This window comes from Ciconia boyciana, chromosome 5 (genome assembly GCF_034638445.1).
Source record: "Ciconia boyciana chromosome 5, ASM3463844v1, whole genome shotgun sequence".
NCBI classification, from domain to species: Eukaryota; Metazoa; Chordata; class Aves; order Ciconiiformes; family Ciconiidae; genus Ciconia; species Ciconia boyciana.
Genome location: NC_132938.1, coordinates 7,273,626 through 7,298,986, shown reverse-complemented (window position 1 = coordinate 7,298,986; position 25,361 = coordinate 7,273,626). Strand labels below are relative to the sequence as shown.

The following is a 25,361-nucleotide window of genomic DNA, read 5'->3' as shown; positions in this document are numbered from 1 at the left end:
TTGGCAGCACAGCTGTTTTGGGAAGAAAAAAAAAAAAAAAGCCAGCCTTCCTGTTTCTTTAAAGCCGCTCATCTGCGCGGCGGGCCGGCTGCCGGCGGTGGGAGGCAGGCTGCGGGGAGCCGCGGACGGACGGACGCACGCACGGACGGAGGGAGCCGGCCCGCCGGGGCTCCGCTGCCCGCCGCGGCCGAGCGGGCGCAGATGGGCGGCGGCGGCAGCGGGGCGGCGGCGGCAGCAGCAGCAGCAGCAGCAGCGGCGGCGGCGGCAGCAGCAGCGGCAGCGGAGCGGCGGAGCAGCCGCCGCTGAGCGCACCCGCGCAGCGCCCCGCGCCATGCGGAGCACGCCGCTGGCGGAGGGCGAGCCCTGGCCGCGCCTCTGCGCCGCCGAGCTCGGGGGGCTGCGGCGGCTGCGGCGCAAGCACGGCTGCAAAAGTTTCCGCGTGGAGCTGAAAGTGCTGAGCGGGAGGCGGACGGGGCTCCGCGCTCCCCCCCCGCCGCCCCCCGTCGCCCCGCCGCCCGCCTGGGAGCCGCGCAGCGCCGCGCTCGGCGCCGCCAGCGCCTTCCCCGCCGCGCCGCCGCCGCCGCCCCCCGCCGCCCGCCCGCCGCCGCCGCCGCCCGCCGCCTCCCCGCGCCCGCGGCCGGGCGAGGCGGCCGGCGTCTCGCCGGAGATCAAAGCCCTGCAGCAGACGCGGCGGCTGTTGGCCAACGCCCGGGAGAGGACCCGCGTCCACACCATCAGCGCCGCCTTCGAGGCGCTGCGGAAGCAGGTACCTGCCGCCGGCCCGGGCACCGCGCCGCCCGCCCCCCGGCTCCTGCGGCCCCGCGGAGAGCCGGGGCTCCGGGGCGGGCTGCGGGGAGCGGGGGGGTGGCGGTGGCGGCACGGCTTTGCAAATACCCCCCCCCGCTCTCCCTTTCGGGGACGCCCGAGGGGTGCGCAGGGCACGGGGAAGGCGCCCGCTCCGCCGTACGCCTGGGGCCAGGGGAGGTTAAAGGCAGGAGCCCGGAGTGGGCGCCTGACAGAAGGGGAAGTCGGTTCAAAATGCCTGGAAGTACCAACCCTAGAACTGTGCTAACGCTCAAATAAATAAGGGCTTTCAATTTGCTTGCAGTTACAAACTTTTGGACTTTTTTTTTTTTTTTTTCCCCCGGAGAGAGAATGGCATGGAGGGGGGGGCGAAATGAAAACGAGAAAGCCCTCCGAGTGAAAACAGAGGGTGGAGAGAGGCACTCGGCCAAGCTGCGAGCTGCGGTGATGCTCCTGTACCGAGAGCACGTGTACTTGCTAGCTCTCCTGCTGGGGTGGGCTGCCCCGAAGGGATCACTGAGAATTTGGGCAGCAGCATGCTCCCGCTGACTTCTGTGCAGGGTGCCTGACCCCTCAGGGCCCTTGGGGTTCCTGCAGCCACCTCTGAAGCTTTCCGTGTGCCTTATGTCTGCCAGGGATAGCCGAGCTAAGTTGTGGTCCCCTGCCAGTTAGTTTCCCATGACTTTTACTGTAGTGTGTGCTTGACGCGTGTACGGTGCCAGGCTTTCTTGTTGAGAGGTCTTGAAAGTCCTCGTGGTCGTCCGTGAAGGATAATAGACGTGGTTTTGCTGGCAGGGTGAAGCTTCTGAAAGGCAAATGAAGTTTTGGACAAAATCCCTCTGTCACCTTCCCAACATGTGGAAGGTGAGGAGAGATCCAGAGAAGCCACAAGGTTCTTGTATCTTCCCCGCAAGGATAAATCAGTGCCCTGGCCCCTGTACTCAGCCCTATACTTCTGTCCATGTGTAGGTACCCTGTAACAGCTCACTGACAGACAAAGATGTGCTGTCGCCCTGTGCAAGCCCAGCTGTCCCGGCTTTTCTGCCCTTCCTGATGGAACTATTCCAGGTGTGTAGGAAGGAGGAGATGCACAGGGCTTGGAGGGCTGTGAGCTGCAGATCTGATCATGAGAGATGCTGAGCATTGCCTCCCCCAGGATGGTCCCTCCAGCCCGGTGGGAGCAGCATGCTCTGCTTGCAGGGGGGCTCACACACCCGGGATTTTGGCTACCGTCATTCAGACATGACTTATCCAAGCCATTCCCCAAGTGTGCTCACTTTAGGACTCAATCCTGTTTCCTGCTTAGAGGACCTCTGCTTGTTCCCGTCTCCTGCGTGATGCCTGCAGCCCTTCTCGGTGACTGCTGTGTGTTGGATAGCTGCACCCCAAGAGTTAATCCGTCCCCATCATCTACTTCTGTAAATAGACTTCCAGCCCCGACCTCGCTAGGAAGCACAGGCTGAGACTGGGGCTCTATGTCAGGAGAGAATTGCTGATGAGCGTCTAAACTAGAGCATTTTTAATCACTGCACGGTGGTGGGATCTGACAGCTTCTGTTATAATCGTGGTAATCCAGTGCATGCTGGATGCTGTCCCTCCGGTGCTGAGAGGCCGACCCTTGTAGATGCAAACTCCAGACTTGATATATTTTGTTTCTATAAGCTGCTTCCATATCTCGGTTGTTTAGCGACTGTGTGTAACGCGCTTGTAAGTGTCAGTCTAATTCTCCATGGACAGACATCTACACCACCAAAACCGCAAGGGGAAGTAGCACTGATTTCCCAAATCACTGGCAATCTTGTTCTAGGCTGAGCCTCAAGCAGAAGTCAGGCAAGCAACAAATTAAAGCCGCACTCTTTTGGGAAATGGGCAACTCTTGAAAAGCCTCAGATTCCTGGCCTTGGCCCTGTCTCCATAAATCATTTCAACCCTGGACTCAGCTGGGAGCCCAAAGAGCCTGGAGAACAAGTTGCCGTCCTCTCTTCCCATGAAAGCCGGTCTCTAGGGTCAGCACGGGAACATACTGGCAGAGCTGTATTCGCTTTGCAGAGAGAAAGAAATCATTCTCTGGGAAATGTTTGCTGCGAGGTTTTCCTAGCAATTTGCTGAGGGGTGGGCTGGCTGTCCCGACCATCATTGGATGACATTTGGATTCATTTCTTGTCGGGCTGCCAACGGCGTGCTTGGTGCCGTACGTGACATCAGGTGACAGTCAGCTTCATTGCACATACGCGCGGCACTGGCTTGTCACTCAAATCATTCACACCGGTGCCGGCGGAGAGGTTTTTGAGGAGCAGTTCGGATCAGAAGAGAGGACGTTGCTTTCCATCATGTCTTGGTCAGCGGGGCTGGGAAGCGGGAGTTCGGAGAGATGCGTTGTAGAGGTAAACGCAGTAGGGTGACTTTCTCTTGCCTCAGGTAAGCCCCATCTTTTCACATCCCGGAGCATACAAAGGGCCGTCAGCCCCGTGCAGGAGGCGATCCCTGTGTGCCGTCAGCCGCGGACCTCAGTTTACTTCTTGGTGCTCAGTTAGTCCTCCATCCCCTCCTTGTCATCACGTATCAGGCTCTTAAGCAGCTGGGAGGCTTTTCCTGAGGCACTGAAACCGATACCTCCCTGCAGACGGGAGGGCAAGGAGCACGGGAGAGTGCCGCGCTTGCACGCAGCCGGCCCTGGCCCTGTGCTCTTTTGGGAGGTGGTCGGGTGCTGGATGCGGAGCTGCTGGAAGCAGGAGCCCTGCTCAGCCACCAGTACCCAGCACCCATGCAGGTGTCATCCCCTTCCCCACCCTGTTTGGATGCGCGGGGCTGGAGATACCCATCCTCGCTGGCATGCATGAGATAAAACCCCAATGCTTGCACGATCAGGCCCACCACAGCCACGCCGTAGGCGGCCCGTCCATGCCCGGTGAGGAGGAGGAGGAAGGGGAAGCCATGCCTCTCTGCAGGACACCCTCCCTGTCTCGGCAGCCTACCCGAGGGCGAGCAACTGGCACGCAGCATGCCGGGCAGATGGGCTGACAGCGGCATCCCTGCGCTCCGCAGCTGTGTACATATGGCACACATGTTTTGGCTTGTGTCGGCTAGCTCTCCAGATGGCAGGAAGGGGTGGGTTGTTTTTTTCTCCAGTTCTTGGTGGAGGAAGAGCCGACGACAGTCATTTCACACAAGGAGAGACTAATCCAGCTGTGTCCCTGAGCACTTAGCTGTCCCTGGCTTGCCTCTGAAGCCAGGGCTCCCTCAGAGGTGGGAGGTAGACAGGCAGCTGCCGGCTCTGGGAAGCTGCCTGCTGTTGGGAGAGACGTGTCATTGCCGTTGTGCTCACCCCTTGGTGTCACGGCCACCAGGAACAAGGATCTCTCTCTCTCTCTCTCTGTCGAGCTGCTGCCTTCACCATAGGGCCATAACACTGAAGTGGGACTGAAGAATAGATGCTCCTGAGATGCAGCTCCTTCCTCCTAGTCTCGGCACTTCCGATCTTCAGCTACTCAGTCTGGAAGAGATTTCCCCCCTCAATCCCCCAAGCATCATTTGTCCAACTGATCCTTCCACTGACAGTGGACTCCTGAGGCTAACAGCTTAGTTCTCTGCAGAAAACACCCACCTGCTCCAAAACACTTTGAGATGGTGGAGATACTTCTGCTAAGTATCTTCTGGATACTGGAGATACTTCTGCTAAGTATCTTCTGGATATCTGAGATACTTCTGGAGAGTATATTGCTCTCCCTCTGCTTCTGCCTTTCTGGTGTCCCTCCTGGGTGCTGCTCCTGTCCCCATGGCTGGGCAGCTCCTACCCGGAGCACTGGTCTCCTGCCCTCGGATGCCCTGGCAGGTGCTGCTCAGTGGGTTCTTGCACTGTCCCAGCTGCTCCAGGCCCCCCCCCATAAGTGATGTGACGGGTTGTCACTTCCATCCTTTTTCCCTCCTTCTCCCTGCCATTGTGGGTGGTCAAGGAACCCAAACATCTCTGATGCAGACAGCAGACGCAGTACTAAGTTCACAAGAACCTGAGGTCGTCTCCTCCTCCATCTGAAGTGCCCTTGTGCTGGTCCATGTTCCAGTTCATGATGCAGTGCAACTGTTCAGAGACAAGATGCGACAGCACCACTGCACATCTTCAGAGCAGCTGCTATCCAGGCCAGGCCATGGTTGCCAGTAACACTGGCTCCTGTTTTTTGTCTGTAAATTCCTTCTGGCATCAAGAGTCTCTTACTCCAGCATATCCCAAGTGTGAAACTGAACCATCTTAATGTTTATTGCAGCATGGACTTAGCCACCAGGTTTGCTCCTGGAGGCCTTGGCCAGGGGGAGATAGTGCTCTCCACCGTTAGGCTGTAGCGGGCACCCAAGCAAACCAACTCCCACCAGTATATTGCACTCGCAGGAGTTGCGACTGAGCTTCTCAGCTGTGCTGACAGACCCTAAGGTGGCAGCAAACTCTCCCTCGATGGACGGAGACAACCACAGCAGCCTTCCTGATCTGGAGCCTGCCTAGGCTTGCACATCTGGTTTCCCTCTGGAGCACTGCTGTCCAGCTCCTCCTCAAGAAAGCAACACATCGAGCAAGCTAGAGTCTGCACCAGGAGCAAATGTGTCCACAGACATTTATTTTCCCTTGAAGTATATTGGTGTTTTTCTAAGTCTTTTCACCACTGCATTACCAGGGCGCTCTCTGCCTTAGCAGCTGACAGCCTTGCTCTCCACACTCATGTGGGTTCTGGAGATATTTTAGGGTTTTATAGGGCTTTTTAGCTGCTGGAGTGGAGGTTTTTTCCCCCCACTAGTATCCTTTCACTTTTTGCTGCCGGCATGCACGTGGCTGCTGTGGCTTGTTGTTAAATCAGTGCAGAAAAGACCCCGCTCGCTCCTGCTGGGAGCATGGTGGGACGTCAGGAGCAGCAGCCTCAAGGCCACGGGAGGAAGTCGTATCGCTGCAGGGTGGCATGGGGGCAAGCTGTCTGCAGGGGTTTGAGGGAACAAGCCAGGCACTAAATGCAGGCAGGACCTGTGGCTTGAGCAGTGCCTTAGCCGCAAGCCAGTGGAGGCTGAGACTGTTCTGGGGATGCTTCATTACGTGCTCGCCCTCTTTGTGTGTCATCCCAAAGGCGGCTGTGGTTTGTCACCTCTGCAGGCGGGACACCGTATGTGACCAGTGTCGCTGGCATGTCCTTACTGCGTAGTGGGGAGGCTGAGGGCTTTCCTCCATCACCTGCTGACATCTCCCAGCCCTATTCCCAGTGATTCATCCCCCCATGATCCCACCAGCAGGAAACCCTAAGATGCCTTAAAACCCAGCTCCTGAAGACAAACCGCCCGTCGAGCTCCCTGGGGGTGACAGCCGGGTGGGGGGGGGTTGGCTCTGCTCGACGGTGGCAGTTGGAGAGATGCTGCTGGGCTTCGGGAGAGCTGGAGCGTCCTCCACACGTTGCTCGCAACGTGTGGTGTCACGGCTGCACATTGTCATCGAGCAGCACAGCGTTAACCAGAGCATCTCGGTGGTTACAGCCAGTCCGGAGTGACGCTTACGGTTATTTAGAGCCCGGTCGGGGCAGAGCAGGGCGGCACTGTGGTTTAACAGCTAAAGAAGATGACAAAATACTGGCCTGAAGCAACACAAGGGGAGAGAAAATAAGGGAGAAACCAGACAAAAGGACAAAAATCCTGAAAACAATGACTGTGTGTCACCAAGAACGGGGCTTGTTTGCTCCCTTTGCTGCTAACTGATTTTATCCTCTGCTACAAATCCTGCTCCTGTCGGGAGGTATTTGCTCTGCCTGCTGCAGCCACCCTGAGTTAACCTCTGTGTTTTCTTATGGCTCCTGCTGAAATCGGAGGAAAGAGTCCGCTTTTCTCCAGCGAGCTTTGAATCCAGCCTCCGCTCCCTGCCTTAATCCGCTCTCAAATTCCTCTCTGGGCTGTGATCCCTGTGGTGGGGAGGTGGGACACTGTGTGGTACCTTGCAGCAGAGACACCCAGGCTCTTTGTTCCTGACCTGCATCTCCTTCGGTCCATGCCGTGTGTGTTCACAAAGTGATATATCCCACCCCGGTCCCAGTTTGCACTGTCCCCTGTGCCAGGCAGGGATGTGAGCAGAGCCACGCGTGTGCTGCAGGAGAGTTGTGCTCATTGCAGCTGGCCACGGGCTCGGGGCAGCTCCTGGGTCTAAGCAGCGATAACAAGGGAGTGGAAAACCCCATGGTGTCCATCAGTGGCTGGAGATCAAAGAATGGCCAAGCTGGGGCTGGTGTAACACTGTTAGCTCCGGTGGAGTTTGTTCTCCTGTTCCCCAGGTGAATTGGTCCCATTGGACCTCAGAGATGGAGGTGATCACTACTAAAATGTCACCCAAAATGTGTTCCCGACTATAGTGCTTGAGGGTAGCCCCTTTCTAGAGGAGATTTTCTGTCCCCAATGGCCCTGGGATTTCTCCTGTGACACCCCGGTAGTCCTCTGTGTAGTTATTATTTTGGGAGGTGGTTCAAAGCACCTGCAATAAGGTAAGAGCTTTGCTACAGCCCAGTAATGTGATATTTTTCATGCGTGATACTGAGAGCGTGTGTTGCATGCCCTGAGGATGTGCAGGAGGCTTTGAGGGTGCAAAACGTCCGGGGATAGTGCAGGAGGACTGTCCAAAACGGAGCGGAGCCAGGCCTGGGGCAGCATTAACCAGACTGCCGTTTGGAAGAGATCCCTGGGGTGAACTCACCCAGCACCACACCTAGGTTTTGTTTGGAGGAAGCCAATTCTTTTGCTCCAAGGAGTGAACTCATGTTTCTGCAATGTGAGCGATGGGGGAGCCAGGAGCTGGGAGGGAACCGGGAGCTGGGTTATTTGACAGCGTGGACCCACCCAAGAGACGAAGGCGCCTCAGTCGGGACTAGTGCTCCCGCCTGAGCGATGCTGCTTTTGTTCTTGTTGGCATTTTTAAGCTAGGTTTGGTCCCTGGCTGGATGCTTCACTGCCTGTGGCGAAGCAGGGGTGAGGCTTTCTTTCAAGCTGCTGTGATTGCTTTGCTAGCACAGGGCTGCCCGTTCCCCACCACTGCAGTCTGGTGGCAGAGAAACAAAAGCCTCCCACACCCATGGTATGAAATTGCTGCCCATCGCTGGCTGGAATAGAGCTCTGCGGAGCATCTGACACCGTGATTCCCACAGATGGTCGAGGGAGGTGATTCTGCCCCTCTGCTCCGCTCTGGTGAGACCCCACCTGGAGTACTGCGTCCAGCTCTGGAGCCCTCAGCACAGGAAAGACATGGACCTGTTGGAGCGGGTCCAGAGGAGGGCCACGAAAATGATCAGAGGGATGGAACACCTCTCCTGTGAGGACAGGCTGAGAGAGCTGGGGTTGTTCAGCCTGGAGAAGAGAAGGCTCCAGGGAGACCTTATTGCAGCCTTTCAATACTTAAAGGGGGCTTATAAAAAAGACGGGAACAGACTTTTTAGTAGGGCCTGTTGCAGTAGAACAAGGGGTAACGGTTTTAAACTAAAGGAAGGTAGATTCAGACTAGATAGAAGGAAGAAATTTTTTACAATGAGGGTGATGAGGCACTGGCACAGGTTGCCCAGAGAGGTGGTAGATGCCCCATCCCTGCAAACGTTCAAGGTCAGGCTGGACGGGGCTCTGAGCAACCTGACCTAGCTGAAGATGTCCTTGCTCATTGCAGGGGGGTTGGACTAGATGACCTTTAAAGGTCCCTTCCAACCCAAACTGTTCTATGAGTCTATGGGGCCCTTCTCCAAAAGCACTCCCCTGAGAACCATGCCATTTATCCACAAAGCAGGATGTGGCCTTGCTGGGTTCAAACCCATGCCGTGCTGCCCCAAAGGTCCAGTTCAGTGTAGTGAGCACTGGTGGCATGGAAGAGCCATCAGTGGAAGCTGGCTGCTGCTGTGCTGTGGGCAGGAGGAGGGGTGTTTGGGGACCAGGGCTATGCAGCAGGCTCTGCTGCTGCATGTGGGAGTAGTCTTGCAGGCAGCAAAGCTGCCTGTCTGGTGGCGGCAAGTTACTTGGTGGCTCTGAACCACACGCCATGGTTCTCCTGGGTCCTAAGTTCAGGCACTCCATGGAAGTGCCCCATCCAACCTGACCTTGAACACTTCCAATGATGGAGCATCTACAGCTTCCCTCCTCCTCCTCCCGGTAGCTCCACAGACACCATCCCTGAAGATACTTCGGGATGGTGAGAGAGAGATTTCCCCTGTGCTCAGGATCGATGAGCAAGGAGCACCAGCAGTCCTGCTGCCCCAACCTGCCACCTTTCCCCCAAGGTGCTTTAACCCCGGGAAACGTCTGTCTCACCCCGAGGTGGAAGGAGGGGTGTACGAAAGCCAGAACTATTAAGCACTGGACATTTATATGAACCTTCTGGAAATACTTTTGGCAGGAGGCGCAGTACAAACAATGAGACAGTGCAGTTGCACTGTGTGTTTGGACGCAGAAAAGAGGCAGCCAAATGCTCTCCCGGGGGGGGGGCCCTGATGTGTTTTAACTCCCAGCATAAAAATAAACCAGATGAATTAGCAGACAGGTAAATTCAGCAGCTTATTATGGCATGTTATGGAGGAGCTAGCCATCAGGAGGGCTTAGCTTATGCTGCATCGCAAACACGGGCGTTTCTCTGCCTTGGAGCCAGTCCCTCTTCCCTGCTGTACCCAGGGGGCCCAATTCTGCCCTCTGTGACCTTCATGTGGAGGAGATCTGTGCAAGTCTGTGCTGCTAAGTCCTGTTTCTAGCACAGTAACAGAGAGGTCTGGACCCCCAGCGCCTGACGCTCTTCTTTCTTCCAGCATTTCCATGCAGCGTAAAAGCAGAGTGGAGTTGGCTTTACAGACGTTATCTGTACAGGTCCAGAGGATGTTTATAGAAATTGTATCTTATTGATAAGGACGGAGCTACCCGGCCAGAAGCTCAATGGTGTGAACTGACTTAATGCTCCTAAAGTCCATGGGATGCTCCTGGTTGTTCCCCACAGACCCATCGTGGTGAACATACCCTGCACCCTCATATGGCAGGAGCGGTTATTGCACCCTCACCCATCTTTTTCTCTAGTTGTTCCCAAACCTCATCCCACAGTCTCCTCTCCTGTGCCCTGGGTGAGAATCAACTCCAAGACCATGTCTTTGGTGGATGACGGTGACCCTCCGGCGGGCTGCAGCGGAGCCCTGCCTTCCTCGAGAGGGCTGGCCGTGGGGCGAGCGCTGCTCCAGTCAAGTGTGCGGCAGACTTCCCATGGACTTCAAAGGGAGCATCTGTGGTCTTTCAAGGGCACTGCCTCTGAATTGCAGATGTCAAGGATGGAAAAGACCTGTTAGGTCACATCCTGTCCTATCTTCCTGCCAAAGAAGGGCTCTTCTGCACAGGAATACGTCTCAAGAGTGTTCATCGTGCGTTCCTTCAGCCCCTGCCAGCCTGGGGATCGCTGATAAGACCCATGAGACTCTGCAGAGCCCTTCGCAGACGCAATCAACGAGCATCCTCTGGCTGGAGCTCTGGTTCCTGCTGGTCCCAGCCCACTGCCGTGCTGATCTCCTGAAGCCGAGGATGGTGCCAGTATCCTTTCCTTTCTAGCAGACAGCTGCATTCCTTCGGATCGGTGTGAAATTTCAGTTGCAGTTCCTTCCTAATTCCTTTTAATCATTGCAAATATTGCAGGCAAGATGGTGAGCTGCGCTGCCGCTCAGCAGAAATCAGTGAGGTCAGATAAGGGAAATATTTTCATTAACTGCACGGGAACTTGAGCTCTCCCCTGGTTCCCCCTGGCTCTGAACGGGCCTGCTCAGCTCCCGCCCTCACAGCTCTCCCACAAAAGCACTGATGTCTGTTCAGCTCAGGTGTGCTGAGCAAGAAGGTGACAGAAGGAAAGGGCTTGGCGCTCACCAGGAGCGTGACGGATGCCTGCTCGCATTGCCTCCTGCCGAAAATCTGTGTAGCGCAGACCCCATGGGAGCTGGGAGGGTTACACCTGCCGGCATCAGGCATTTTTCCCATTTCTAAGGCACTTGCTCTGGTTTGGGTTGGATTCTGAAGATTTCTTGGCATCCAGGTGTGTCATCGACACCCTTCACTCCAGCTTGTGCAAATCTGTCCCCTCTTCCCTGCTGGCTTTATTTTAAAGAAGGGATAAAACCAAAGTTCACTTTCTCCCCTTCCCACCCCTGCTTGGCGAAGCTTTGGATCTGGATCTGAACTAAGTGGTTCATTCCTCTCTCAATTTCCCATGTTTAATTCAAAAGGAAACATTAAAATGGCAGGAGCCGAGCCAAGACAGGGAGGGTTCCTTTGAAATAGTTATTCTAACACTGTTACCATGGCAAAAACTCTTATCGCCTAATGTTGGTGCCCCGCACCCATCACGGTGGTATCTGAGCTGCTCAAGGTGAACCTCTTGCTGTGGAGGTACGGGGCAGCTCCAGTTTGGACTTTGCTGCAGCGTGTGGGAAAACTGTTGTGTAATCCCAGTCGAGGGTTTTGTCAACTGTGTTAGCACTGAGATCTTTTTTGGAATTTGTAGCAAACATGTCCTACAAAACGGTTTGGTTTTTATTTTGTTTCTTCCTTTTCTTTTTTTTTTTTAATCGAAACAAAACACAAAAGAAAGAGAGCAAAACAGATGAGGAAAAGAGACATTAGCCTGCCTTCTTGTGTTGTAACTGGACAGCATCTGTGCATCAGCCTCAAGGATTTCGTGGTCTATTTTCCTTCCACTCGATTTAACTTCCTTCTTGCTCTAATTCTGAAATTATTCCCACATTTCACTGAACCCTTCCATTTTAGTTTCCATCTTGCTTTGGTCTTTCACGCTGCTGTTTGATCTGGGATCTCCACTGTTCTTCTTACATCGGTGTCGAAAGAGACTTGGGTGTTTCTGCTGCCCAAAGCTCTTGCTTTCAAAATAACTCTCGGCTTATTGCATCTGGGGGCCAGGTATTACGGTCTGAGGGCAAGCGCCGTTGGCGGGTGCATAATGCTGGCAAAGAACTGAAGGCAAGGATTTGGAGAGAGATTTTGTCGGGCAAAAAGATGCCTTTTGTGCCACCAGACTCCAGCCATTTCCAGCTACCCCTCTGATTTACTCTGGAGCGATGGGGCCAACACTTAGCCTTGCGTTTTCCTTGACTGCCCGCTTTGCAAAGAGAGTCTTACAGAGTATCTGTAAGGTAATCTTACAGTAATCTGTGAGATACTCTGAGGTACAGAGTATCTCAAATCCCATGGGACACCTAGTGCTGTTTCCAGCAGGAGGGACCTGGAAGTGGCTCTGTCCCTTTTGGGTTGGTGTTACCAGCAGATAAGTTTCTGCTCCGTGCAACTGCCACTAGAGGTCAACGCAGCAGTGACACTGGGTATTCCCAGAGAATAAATTCCCTGCCTCCTCAGGGGTATCGGTAGCGGACGATGTGTATAGAAAAAGGCCCTTTGAAGCTTGTTGGCTTGCTCCTGGAGAGGTTCGATCCTGCTGGGCACCTTGGCTGTATTATACAAGCCAACTGGCCCATAGGGCCAACAGCATTAAAACCCATGTGCTAGTGGATAAGGGTGATCCAACCGATTGTGGTTGGTTTGGATTTCCATAAGCGTTATTGCAGAGCTCCTCCCTAGGAGCATTTGAAGAAACTGAGCAGCTTGGACAGGAGTATGGATTAGTGATCGGTGGACAGGCAGGGAACAGGTAGGGAAAAAGGGCTCGTTCCTGCAGGGAGGGATGTCACAGGTGGACAAACCGGGATCTGACTCTAAGGTTAGCTCTGCTTTGAGCAGGGACTTGGGTTGGAGACCCCAAAGGTCCCATCGCCTGAAATTGTGATACTGTGAGCTGTTCTGCTGTGTCCATAAACGACCTGGAAAGGTGGGTGAGCAGTGAGATACTCCAGCAAAAGGTACAGATATTTGCTAAAGGTGTCAAGGATAAGAAGAACTACAGAGGCACCTTATGACTCTGAGTGACTAGGTAATAATATGGCAGATGAAATACAATGTAGATAAAGTGAAGTGATGCATATGGGAAAAACCATACCAGATTCCACATACAAAATTATAGACTCTGAGCTGACCGTTATCTCAGACAAGAGAGACCTCAGAGTTTCTGTAGACGGTGCAATGGAAATCTCAGGTCAGTGACTGGTAGTGGTCACAAATCAAATCAAGAGTGATCACAAAAGGAATATTAAACAAAACAGAGAACATCAACAACATCTGTTAGATAAATACACAGAGCACCCACAACGTGAATACTGCGTGTTGTTCTGGTACTACAGCTCCTAAAGGACCTGTGGTACTAGGAAAGGTTCAGGGAAGAGCAGCAAGGGTGATCAAAGTTATGGCATGGCTTCCACACAACTGTCAGCTAAGGAGGTTCGGTCTTTTCCTTCTGGAAAAGAGGCAGAAGAGATGGTGGAGGGCTAAAAATGTGTGTCACAGAGGAAAAGAATAAAGATCCATTGTCCTCTCTTCTAGTACAAGAACTGGGGAGTCTCAAGTGAAGACAGTAGGAGCTCAGTTCAAAACAATCAAAAGGAGAGCTGTGTTATATAGAATGGGGAGAAAACTTTGCAAAAGGATGTTGTGGGTGCTAAAAGTTCAAAGGGGTTCAGCTTACCAGACCAAATTCATGGACAAAAAGATCTATCATGGGTTGCTAAATATGGAGGAGGCACATCTAGCTGAGGTCATAGAGCTGACATTAGTTGGAGCCTGGCAGAATACTTGGGGAAATACTATATATGCCTGAGCTGCTCTGCTCCTCCCTTGGCATCTGCGTATGGCTGCTGTGGGGTTTGTGGAGGGGATGAATTTGTCTTACCTTATGTAAAGTCAGGGACATCAAAGGATAAGCCTGGCTTTGTGTCTCTGCGGAGAAAAGAGAAGCTGAGGCATGAGCATGGCAAGAAGCATTAAAAAATCTCCAACCGTAAGCAGAGTGTGACACCCTAGAGAGATGAGGAGGATGGAGACTGGTACGGAGGCAGATGGTAGAGGGACATTGAGGCAACCCAGTGATTGATGTAGTATGAAAACTTAGATTGACAGGCGGTCAGACAGCCTGCGTGGCTAGGATGGATTTCAGATAAATACCCAGCTCCAGTTCCCCATAGGCAATAGACTCTTGTGCATTAAAGGATGAATGACCTTTAGCAATTTTGCAAACTAGCGAACAGGGCCCCAAGCATATTGAACTCAGAAGAAGAACTGTCTTGGAGCTAGACATGTCAAAGTTGTGCGCCTAAAATTGAGCATATATGTAGTGTTTTGATCAAAAAAGCAATCAAACCTTGTGCAGCAGGAAACGTATACTGTTCAGTTATTTAGACGCATGCTGTTTAGTTTGAATTGTTTGAATGTTTCACATTACGCTAGAAATCTTCAAGGGTAAAGAAATAAATCGCCTAAGATATGGCCAGGGCCCCGAACCAGGCTCTGGTTTGGTCTCTTCTGGGAGGTGAGGTACCGTGATGGGGGGTTTCAGCAGGTAGGAATTACTGCCTCCGGGTCCTGCTCCTACAACAGCATCATGTTTTTGCACGGGCTGGAAGTCATGATCAATGCTGTTTGAGTGCAAAAACACCAGGTTGTGATATATTTGCTCATACCCCCCTTATTGACTTATTCTGCAAGACGTGATGGCATTGGAGCTCCTTGCGGGGAGTAAGTTACTGAAGACGAGTTGCAGGTTTCTGAGAAAAACAGGGCCTCCAAGAAGCAAACTGAACAGCAGGCAGACGTCCCAGGCCGTATCCTGCCATCGCATTTTAAGCAGAACTGCCCTGCTGAAATCAAGAGGCTTCGTGCTGCTTTCATCCCCATGGAGATCAGCGGGGGAGTTCTTCTTAAAAACCTGTTGGGACCATATGGCCTTTTATCACTAGAGTTCCTATTTATGTTAAAAACTGCTAAGAAAAATAACCTACAGTTGTTTTGTCATGCTTCAAGCAAGATATTTTGTTTATCTGGCCTAATTTTTAATTTTTTTTTTTTTTCCCTGTTACCCTTTCTAGGTTCCCTGCTATTCTTATGGTCAAAAGTTGTCCAAACTGGCCATCTTGAGAATAGCCTGTAACTATATCCTTTCCCTGGCCAGACTAGCAGACCTGGATTACAGTGCTGACCACAGTAACATGAGCTTCTCTGAATGCGTGGAGCAGTGCACTAGGACCTTACAAGCAGAAGGAAGATCTAAAAAAAGGAAGGTATGTTACAGCCTCCCCCCCCCTCGCCCCCCAAATAACAGTAAAAGTTACAAAAGGGGAAAAAAATGGAAAAAAAAGAAAAAATCCAAAGCGGTCTCCTTCCTTTCTCAACCTCTTGAAATTTTCCTGAGTTTTTTTATCCCTTGCCTTTCTCTCTCGCTTTTTCTCCTCCATCCGTCTGATCTTGTAATAACCGCATTCCTCGCTAATCAAAAGCTTTTCTCTCCTCCCTGTCCTCCACGCCAGGCTCTTCCTCTCATTAGTCGCCCATCGTGTGTTTTAACATGAGCGTGATCCTATTAGAGTCATCTTGGGGCTGTTATTTGTTAAACCAAACCAACCTCGAGTCGCCTTTTGGAGCCCATAAAACACGGTCACCCGCCTGTGTTTTCTGTTTTGTTTAATCTAACACTTATCTCCGAGAAAAATCACCCGACAACAAAAAAAAAGTAGCTAATGAAGACGTTGTATGTATAAACACATTAGTAAGATGTATGACCTGAAGGACATGTGGGTATCTTGAGGAAACAACATTAAATCTAATTACGCCTTGCATTCCTTTAGGTTACTTAACACTGAACCAATTAGGTGAAATCATCGTCAAGCGGCGGGAGGAGGAAGCGGAGCGTTCTGCCAGTTTTCCTCTCGGAGAGTGACATGGGTGAATTAAAGGAGTGATTGATGTCTTTGTTCGGGCTTTTATGACAAAAAGAGTTTTGTAAACTTGAATTGAACTTCCCCCTGCTTTCTGGGCTCACTTGTCAGGCAGGATAATAAATCAGCGGGATTTTAATGGATGAATGGGCAGCTAAGCCAGGGAGCAGGCTCCTTCCCCAGTGTCGTTAAGATCTGCCTCCGATGCGGGCAGGTTTCCTCACTTTTCCTCCTCTTTAGCCCAACAAATCATCCTGCAGCAATTCAGTTTATAAATAAACACAATAGCACACTCCCTGTCGCTTCCTCTCGCTGTCACGGGCTGTATTTATGCCCCCGGAGCAGCAGTGCCAGGCAGGGACGTGGCACCGCTCACCCACAGCCTACAGCACCAGCTGAAACGGGGAGGTGCAGGGGGAGCTCCTGGGCACGGCCCGAAACTGGGGGTTCATTGTGGGGTCCATAGTGCCGCAGGTGGTGGTGTCCCAGGGACGCTGATGTGATGCCACCAACCCTAGGGCAAGGTGAGAGTTGGGTCTTGGGTCCCCTCCCCAAGTCAAGATGGGAGAGAAGAAGGGGATGAGCATCCTTTTTGAGGCTTCAGCAGATTGCTAGTTGGGTCTTGGGTCCCCTCCCCAAGTTGAGATGGGGGGAAGAAGAGGATGAGCATCCTTCTTGGGGCTTCGGCAGATTTCTGGGCTGGTGTTCAGGCTTTGGGTGCCCAACGGGCTGAGACGCATTGTCTTGGCTTACATAAACCAATGCGAGCTTAAAGACAGAAAACGCGGAGCCAGATTTCAAATGGCTCCAAATCCCAGGGTGTTCACATCTGAGGGTTAGGGCTGGGCCCATCCTTAATTAAAAAAATAAATTAAGAATTAAAAGCCTTCCATTTATGGTGCTTGTTCTGTAAAGTTCGCTCCAGAGCGGATGCATGGAGAAAAGCCCCAAGCCCATCGAGAGTGCATGAACAATGAAACTCTCACGGGGCATCGGCACATCCCGCCTCCCAAATGGCCACCACCGATCTGCAGAAACAGTGTCACCGGGAGAAAAATCTGCCTTTTCTCCGTGTTCTTGAAGGACACCCACCTTAACCCTTCTCCAAAGGCCCTCTCCAAAAAGAAAGCTGGACATTGTACCTGAGGCAAGGTCTTAGTCCCTGCTCTGCCTTGCTTTTCTTTCTGGAAAGTGTCTTGCAAAAGGATTTCTGGTATTTGGGAAAGTCCAAGTTTAGGGCAGCTCAAGAGCCTGTGGATTCCCCTGGCTGATACGTATCATTTTATTTCCAGCAGTATTTGCTCAGGTGATGGCAAGAGCACATTCAGCTGGTGATGAAGCCAAAACCAGTAGGTACCACGAAGTAACACCAGTAATTCCCAGTAGATAGGAATGGAGATGCAAAGCCTGGGTTGGGAGGACTCATCTTGGTATCTCCCTTTCTCCTTGAGCCAAGCGAATCGATGGCATCGTGAGCACGAGGGAAGGAAATGCTGTTGTCGGAGGGAAATTATAGATCCAGGATGGCTGTGCAGGGAAGATCTGAGCTCTGGATGTCAGGTGGTGTAAAGGGATGTCTCTCCTGGGGGGTCTCATGCGGGCGGCTGGATGAGGATACAATGACTTGGCCCAAAATCACCACGCCTCATTAATTTTGAAATCGGCACGTTTTTCTAAGCTGTGTGTGTTTTTAATCAGGTCTCCAAAACTACTGCTCACTGAGCAGTTCCTCTGAATTATTGACTTTGGGGTAGTTGTTATATTTTTGTTGTTGTTGTTGTTTTGTGGGTTTCCTTTTTTATTTTGTCTTTTAAAAAAAATACAGCAAGCCCGAGCACAGACCTCCACTCCTTGAGCTCTACCCTTGGGTCCACAGCACCCTTATCTCCTGTCATCTCCATTTTATTGTGTCTCTGCCTCTATCGCTCGCTCTCTCAGCTCTCCGATTGCGATGTGCTATGGCACTGTGAGTTTTCACACAAAAAAGTAGCTGGTTGGAGTTTGTTTTGGCAGGCAGGGGCTCCAGATGTTGCGTTTGCTGGATTGTGCGTCGCCTTTTGCTTTGTTTTTGAGGGCGAATCATCTGCTGTCCCTAACGCTAGGTTGTTGTTCAAACTTTGCTGTTGCAACAGGAAATTTAATGGGTGTTTTTTCCCCCCCTTTCCACTCCATTTTGTTAATTAGAAAAGTTGGCTTTAGCCTTTCATACTTCACTAGGAAAAAAAAAAATCCCCTTTCCAGTCTTAACTACAGTTATACAGTGCTTTGAGTTGTTGCAATTGACCAACGGTGTTGGTGATGGGAGATCTCATTTATAAGCGGCAAAAGGGGTAATTGAAGGGCTTCAAATGCCTTTTCCTTTAAAAAAAAAAAGCTGCATGGGGGGGTGGTGAATTCTGAGGGTAGTCTTCATTTTTTAAAGCTGCCTTTTGCTTGGTTATACAAGTGATCTGGACTAAGCCTTGCCCTTCACCATGCATGCAAGAGTTGCAGCACATCAGCGATTTGGGTTGCGACACCCTCAGCAGAGCCCTGAGTCTTGCTGGGGCCACACTGATGTCCTGGGAGAAGGGGGGGATCTGCCCTTGGCTCCAGCCAAGAGCATCCTCCGGCAGCGCTGAGGATGCAACAGCGAAAGGAGGTGGATCAGAAAGGGGAGTCCAAGTTTCCTCATCCCTGGCGTACCCTGTTTCTGCACAGGACAGGATCCCGAGTGGCCAGAGGTCATCTGAAAGCCTCGGACGGATTTTGTAGGGCTGCAGGTCCAGCCTGCTGTTTGCACAGTCTCTTTTTCTAGCCTTTTCCCCCGGGGCCAAATTGTGGTTCCCTGCAGGAAGGTGGCGTTATGGCTCAGGGGAGGGTTAGGGCTTTAGGATGCATGGCTGGGTGCTCTCCCTGGAGACTGGTGTTTTTGTGGGTGCAGAGCTGTGCACCACAGCCCCCCACATCCCCCAGCCCCACAGGATCCGGCCCCCAGGACTACGGGGCAGACCTTACCTCCCCACCAGCCAGCACAACCACAGCCCTTCGGTCTACACAGAGCAGGATCCGACTGCTAACAAATACCCTATACAACACACCCAGCACCCAGCACTGAGCAGAAAACCCCGAGCGCTAAAAAAACCAAAACAACCCACCAAACTCCCATCGCAAGGTTCATTTTCTTTTCCTTCCCCTCCCCTCTTTGCTTTCGATTAGCCCTCGTGCTAGGCAGCAACATCGCCACGGCCATGGGAGCTAAGCCGGAGCGGGGAGGGATGGGTGAGGGATTTTTTTTTGCTTCATCCTCCCCCCGTCCCAGCTTTTCTGGCAGTCGCAGACTCCAGATGTTCGGAGCGCGAGCTGGGAAGTCCTGCTGGCGCCACTTGGGGCAGAGGGCAGGGGAAAGGCACGCGAGCTGGAACCCGGAGTACTCAGTCACTGCAGGACTTGGCGCATTCCCCAGCTCACTGCTGGCACATTCCCCGGCTCTCTCCTGGCCATCTGTTCCAAAAAAACACTTTCAGAACCTCATCATCACTCAGGATACAACACTGCGAGCAGCTGTTAGCGAGGCAGAAGCGGGGCGGGGGGGGGGGAAACCACACACACACATTAAAAAAAAAAAAACCAACCCCAAACCATGCGAAAGGTCTCTTTGTGAGAGAGGAAACTGGGTTATGAATAACAGGCGAGCAGTTGGAGCTCAATAAAAGTTTTCGGCTGGAATTTAGTTTCTTGTTTTTGTGCCTGTGTGTGTGGATGCGCACAGACGCAAGGAATTAAAAACTAAAAATGAGCTATATATACATATTCCCCAATAATTAAATGATATAGAAGCATATATAGAATGAAAAGCCACTCTATTTGTTGCAGTCTGCTGCACTAAAATGGCTCACATTGTGTATGTAATTATTGCATTATATAAAATAGTTATTGTGGTGTTCTCCCATGCCTTGATGCTGCCTCGTTGCTACTTTGCTAAAAGCAGAGCTCCCGCTGTAGGTGACACTTATTCCCATTGAAAAATTCAAAGGAGGGCATTCTGTGGGTGTATTTACTTGCAGGAGTGAACAAGTTAAGGTTTTATATTAAAAAAGAGAAATGGTAGTGGCAGGCTTGATTTGTATGGCACTGAAACCATTCGCTTGGAGCATATTTTTTCTATAACACTGTATCATGACACCTGATTTATTTAGACAGAGCCCCGAGATAAAGCCACAGCTCCCACCCCCTGGTTTGCGCAGATGATCCTGGCTGCCGGGGCTTGCTGTTATTGATCATCTGATACGGATTATTATAACACATTTGGAGCCAGCACAGTAAAAATCTTGATGATCTGCATGGCATTTCTTCCTTGCCGCTTCCCGTCCTGTGCGGGGAGGGGGGGTCTGATAATGAGGTTCAACCTCCCTTTCTCTGCAGTTTGACTTAGCAGAGGTTCCTCTTTAAAAATAGCTTCATTTCCCTGCTAGGACTTGCAGGCGAGAGCGGGCAGCCAGCCAGTCTGCTTCCCCACGGCCGCCGGCTCCGCGGGCCCCGGGGAGGAGCTGGACCACAGGAGAGCAGCGACCCACTCCGAGCCGTCCGTCTGTCTGCAGGACAGCGGGACGGCAGCATCCGCAGGGGAGGGGGGCCTGGATCTGCCTGGCCATGAGTTATCCCTGCCCCGTGCTAGCTGAAGAATTACACACCCGCAGAACAGACCTGCTTAAAAATAAGGTGGCGAGGAGGTAGTGAGGCTGCGTAAGCGCCGTAGCGGATTCCCATGCCTATTGCTTGCGTTCGATACGTCCCTGCAACCCGAAACAGCAATTACAAATGGTGCACAGGTGTGAGGCTAAGGGCTCATGACAAGTTCATGAGCAAGTTCACCCAACGCCAGGCAAGGAGGCGGCAGCAGCTATGTGCATCCCCGAGGCACTGCACACCCTGCCTTGGCCCATCGGGGGATTGAGCATCAGTACCCCAAAGAGCAGGGCTGAAAGCTTTTCCTTGCAAAAGGGATGTGATGTGGGACTCCACCGTTGCATGACAGCACCCCAAAACCCCCTTTGCGTTAAGGGGTGTTGGAGCAGCCCCATCGCAGCGTGCAAAGGCTGGGGCCAGGGATTCGCTCCCGTGGTGGGAGCAGGCTCCCAGGGTAGGCTCTGTTCCCTTTGTAGCAAGGGTATTACCAAGAATAGGGTAAGATCCGCCCCACAGATACCACATAACTACAGCAAAAGGAAAATGTGAGTAGAAGAGACAGGAGAAGCCCTGGAACAAAGGCTGACTCAATTCCAGAAGTGGTTTGATTTATAGAGATTGAAATGCTCTGGGATGCTGCAAACTCACCAAGGTCATTGGGCCAGTTGTCAAATTCAGGAGCCATGGGACTTCTGATATTATTAGTTTAAAGCAGACCCTGGTTAATAAATCTGTCTTCAGAGCTCCTGGCTGGAGTGGAAAAAGGTGGAGGGGGGAAAGAAAGGAGCCTGTTCCCACCTAACATAACCCATGGCCAGCGTCGGCAGCACCTGGGGACCAACCAAGCGGTGCCAGCGAGGTCTGCTGAGATCCTCCACCGTGTTGCAGAGGGATCTCTCCATTCCTCTTTCCATTTTCTTTGCCTTGAAGGTACGGCCCTTACCTGCCCTTGGCTGGTTTGTACATATTCCCTCTTGCCCCCCCCCATGGCTGATATTCCCCAATTGCAAAGAGTTCAGAGCAGAGACCTGCTGCTGAGGCTCCTCTTCCTAAAACCACCCTGCTTCCCAAAACCCACCGATGCTTTTTATCAGCATCGCGCACGCTGAGCTAAAGGGGAGGGTCTCTCTGAACGAACGCAGGATGTGTTACAGCTCATGGTAATTTCTAACTGGAATCTCAGGTCCTGTTTGTTCAGCACTTTAAAGAGCACCGGAGGCACAAGAGAGGGGACCAGGGGCCCTGTGACTGCGGTGGCTTTGGCTTGGGGCATGAGGCTGCTATTGCTGGGTAATTCGTTCCTGCAGTGGAAAAGGTTTTGCTTGCTAAGACTGCTGTTCCAGACAGGAACAGGGGGGATTTGTCTCTACTGTCTTTTAATATTAATGACAGTGGTCATTGCTTCCCTCTTTTTTCTTCTTTTACATTTTCTTTCCATGTGGGATAAATTAAACAACCGATTTTTCTATTACAGGTTATTAATATATAATATTTATTGTTGGAAAATAATTTTAGGGGTTTCCTAAAAAAACCATTTGTGATACACAAGGCTGTTTTTCATTCTCCCACCTAAACCTCATTTATTCAAAATCCCAAATCCTAATTAAGGACTTGAATTAGGGCAATCGTTTCTACGTTCTCCTGCTCCGAGCAGCCCTAGGTAGTGTCTTACAGTCAGCAGAGACACCTCCTTATTGATAATAATTGCAATAACGAGCTCTGTTTTCAGATTTGGCATGTGCCAGATGTGAAGAGTTCATTATTGCTTACGTAGGAGAGCAACCGATGCGGGCTGGGACCGACAGAGTGACATTTATCCAGGAACTTTGTTATGCCTGGGATGCAGTGGGATGCAGCCAGCCCACGGCTCTGTCCTGTCCTCCAGCAGAGCTGCATGGCCAAATGCCTCCTCCATTGTATCCAGATGTGCTGACCCCAACTCCAGGAGTCTGAGGTCCAGCAGAGACCAGCATTTCTTGCATGGAGGATGACCTGGACCCTTTCAGCAAAATACTCTTACCAAGGGAAATCCTGATGGTCCTGGGGCAATCCTGTGCTTCCCAGAGTCTGCACTTTGCAGGAGGGGGTGACAAGGTAGATTTTGGGTCCCCCTGCCCCTTAGCCCAGCATGGATGCTCAGCTGTGATGGTTGATCTCACAAGCAGCTGCCCTAATGATAGTAACAAAATAAAAAATAAATTTAAAAAAAAGTAAATAAAATAACTAAAATAAAATAAAGCATCAGTACCTTAGTAATATTTTATGCCTTAATGTTACAATATCCAGTAATGGAAAAGGAGAGGCAGTACAGAAACAAAACAGATTGAGGAAAAAATATTTTTCAGGCCAAGCTTTAAGGAGTTTGACCTTTTTAAGGCTGTCAGAAAGATGGCTGATCTGTCCAGGGAATTGATGACCGTGTCCAAAGGACCTTCAGAGGCTGTACTGCACCCTGAAGGGCTTTTAAATCCACTGGCAAAAAGCAAGAAACGGTGGTTGGACTCAGTAAATGGGATCTCATTTCCAAGTTTCTAATTCCTAAGTTACTTAAAGGAGGATTTAGGAGCCCATCTGATGAAATCAGTTTGGACAACGGAGATGTGATCTCATGGAAGAGCAGGCCCTGAGGATTTTACTCTGTTTTGAACTATGCTAACGATTGTTTGTGGTATATTCACAGGGCTTATTTTGATGTTAAAGGGGGTTTAGATGAGGTTTTCCCCGTCTGAAGCTGCTGTGCTTTGGAGTTGTGCATTTTCCAATGGGCCTGGCCATAATACTCTGTAGTCAAACGCAATTACCCAAGTATATCTGCCACAGCCGTGACTCGCAGGGGGATGCGCAGGGACAGGTTGCAGTCCTGCAGGCTGAGAAGCCGTGCACGCAGAAAAGTAAATGCAATCACTAAAATACAGAAATAAACCCCATATCCTGCACAAATCCAGCTTGTCCCAACTCCTTTGCTTTCCCTCTGTAATTCTGAGATCAGCTTCTGAAGCTGAAAATAGACCCAAAAAGCTGCAGGTCTTGTCAAAAGCAGGTATTTTCCGCCTTTTCCAATTTTTTTGGCAGCAGGAGCTGGAGCTGGCACCTAATTACCTGGTTGCATTTCTTCCCCAAACCTTCCTCGTCCCCTCTCTGCCAGTCCCTCTGCTCTCTGTGGGCTCTAGCCACCATTGTGGCACCTACAGGTGGTTGCTCTGCAAGCCAGCCCTTAGCGGGTCCCATGGCCAACAGTCCCCGAGGACACCCCAACGTGTGTCAACAGTGGTCATTCGTGCAAGGAGCCACCGGGACACCATGTGTTCGCCGTTCTGACGGTGCATCTTTCTCTTTCCAGGAGTAATAACCAGGAAGGGAGGATTCAGAAGAGCTTCCAGCCAGAGTTACATCTGTTCTTGGCAAAGGTTGCATGATCCAGATGAAGACTGCAAGCAGTTTTTTTGCAGAAACCCCTTTTCGAGATGACGATTGGCCAAGGAACTTTCTTCATCTCTGGAACAGAAAGGAAAAAAGGAAAAGAAAAAAAAAAAAAAAGGACAGGGATGCTTCTTATCGTTGTTAAGCCAGCCACCTTTTAGTACGTGCAATTTATTTAGCACTTTTCCCTTTGCTTAACTGGGAAATGTTACCCTCTCAGCTCATGTGTACAGTAATTTTTTGTTGTTGTTGTTGTTGCTGTTGTGCCAAAGATTTGATGGAGCTTCTACACTGTGTCTTATTTTTGCCTTAATGTTAAATCTTTGAGCCAAAGAAAAGTCAGAGGTGCCATTCAGATGGTGGCAAGCAGGCCAGCCAGCTGTCGGTGACAAATCCAAATCTCTGAATCCTTCTGTGAGTCGCCTCTTTTTTCTCCTGCCCGCACTTCTCTGCCTGCAGCCCTGGAGCCAGCGGTCAGTGTGGGCAAGAGCTGGGACAACACCAAATCGTGCTTCATCATTCAGGTTTGCTTCTTTCTTTGAGCTACTCCGTAGTTCTGCCTTTTGGGCAATTTCCTGACGTTCCTGCCTGTGCGACACATCCACAGGGTAGAAATACTAACACGAAGTGAGAGCTGAAACAGGAGCTAACCTTTTTTTTAAATAAATAAATAAATAAAATTAAATAAGCAAAAGCTGAGTGCCATGTAAAGCAAAAAAAAAAAGGAAATCAAAAGAAAGTTCAGCTAGGCAGAACAAAATGCAGCAAAACAATTCAGCAGGCGTTTCAGGTTTGTGAAGTCTCGTTTTCCGTGGGGTTTTTCAAGTGGTCAGAAACCCATGTAATGCAAAAGCATTTGAATCCTATACTGTACCTTTCACTTCAAATTGAAGTAAAAAAAAAGAAAAGATTGAGAAACATTTGCTTGGAGTAAGCAGACTTTATAGGTAATGCAGTTCGTGTGCAAGACTTACTCCAGTCTGAATCTGGCCAGGCATCGCCAGGCGCTGGGGAGGGCGAGGGGCTGGGGCGGGCGAGCATCAGCGGGCAGGGGAGGGGAATGGTCTCTGTTTTACTGACACGAATACAAAACTTGAACTCTTCAGTGCGTGCCCGTTTATTTCCCAAGCTGAGCAATTGGCAGATGAACACCGAGCTGGGGAGCCGGTATGCAAAACCTGAGCTCACTGGAGCAGAGTCTGGGTCTGGGGGAAGCCAGGCTGTGCAGTGATGGGCTGCTCGCTGCCAAGTCCCCTGGCCCGGGCGAGGATGGGCACGCTCCCGGTGAGGATGCTCGAGATGTCTTCTACCTGATTTCTGGGACACGGGGGATGGCTGTGTCCAAGCCACCTCCCAGGAGCTCATTATACTGCTCACCCCTCCGCCCTCACCGCCGGTCATTATTAGCAGCCCAATAAAATACATTTTTAGATTGTCATTTGTATTTCTTTATTAAAGCACAGTTTTTAGTCCTGTCTTTCATTATATACATTAAGGCCAGTGTTTTAGCTTATAACGGGGAGAGGGGCTGAGCTCGTGGACCGCAGGAAACACTCCATGGGTATTTGCAGCCATGTTAAAGAGTTGGGTTTAAAGTGCATTTGCTTTCGAGAACCGGCAAGTGGCTGGACC

General features: G+C 51.3%; 1 protein-coding gene across 4 annotated transcripts; it reads left to right on the top strand.

Moving 5' to 3' along the window:
- ATOH8 (atonal bHLH transcription factor 8) lies at nt 1-24,581 on the top strand. Of its 4 annotated transcripts, XR_012042522.1 has the most exons (6): nt 1-766; nt 14,796-14,987; nt 15,552-15,648; nt 16,934-16,990; nt 17,093-17,201; nt 23,650-24,581. XR_012042522.1 is itself a non-coding variant. In XM_072861766.1 (3 exons), exons 1-3 carry the CDS (start codon nt 332-334, stop codon nt 23,653-23,655), a joined length of 633 nt encoding a protein of 210 aa, XP_072717867.1. In that variant the 5' UTR covers nt 1-331; the 3' UTR covers nt 23,656-24,581. The 4 variants fall into 4 exon arrangements, 2 of the variants coding, with proteins under 2 accessions (XP_072717867.1, XP_072717866.1); XR_012042521.1 differs by having other exon boundaries at nt 16,934-17,201; XM_072861766.1 differs by lacking the exons at nt 15,552-15,648; nt 16,934-16,990; nt 17,093-17,201.
- Nucleotides 24,582-25,361: the final 780 nt, after the last annotated feature.

Bases quoted from the DNA above. Each gene is read 5' to 3' on its own strand.
- ATOH8 (XM_072861765.1), top strand. From the start codon at position 332: ATGCGGAGCACGCCGCTGGCGGAGGGCGAGCCCTGGCCGCGCCTCTGC. The intron at 767-14,795 runs GTACCTGCCGCC...TACCCTTTCTAG, and splicing joins TCGAGGCGCTGCGGAAGCAG to GTTCCCTGCTATTCTTATGG.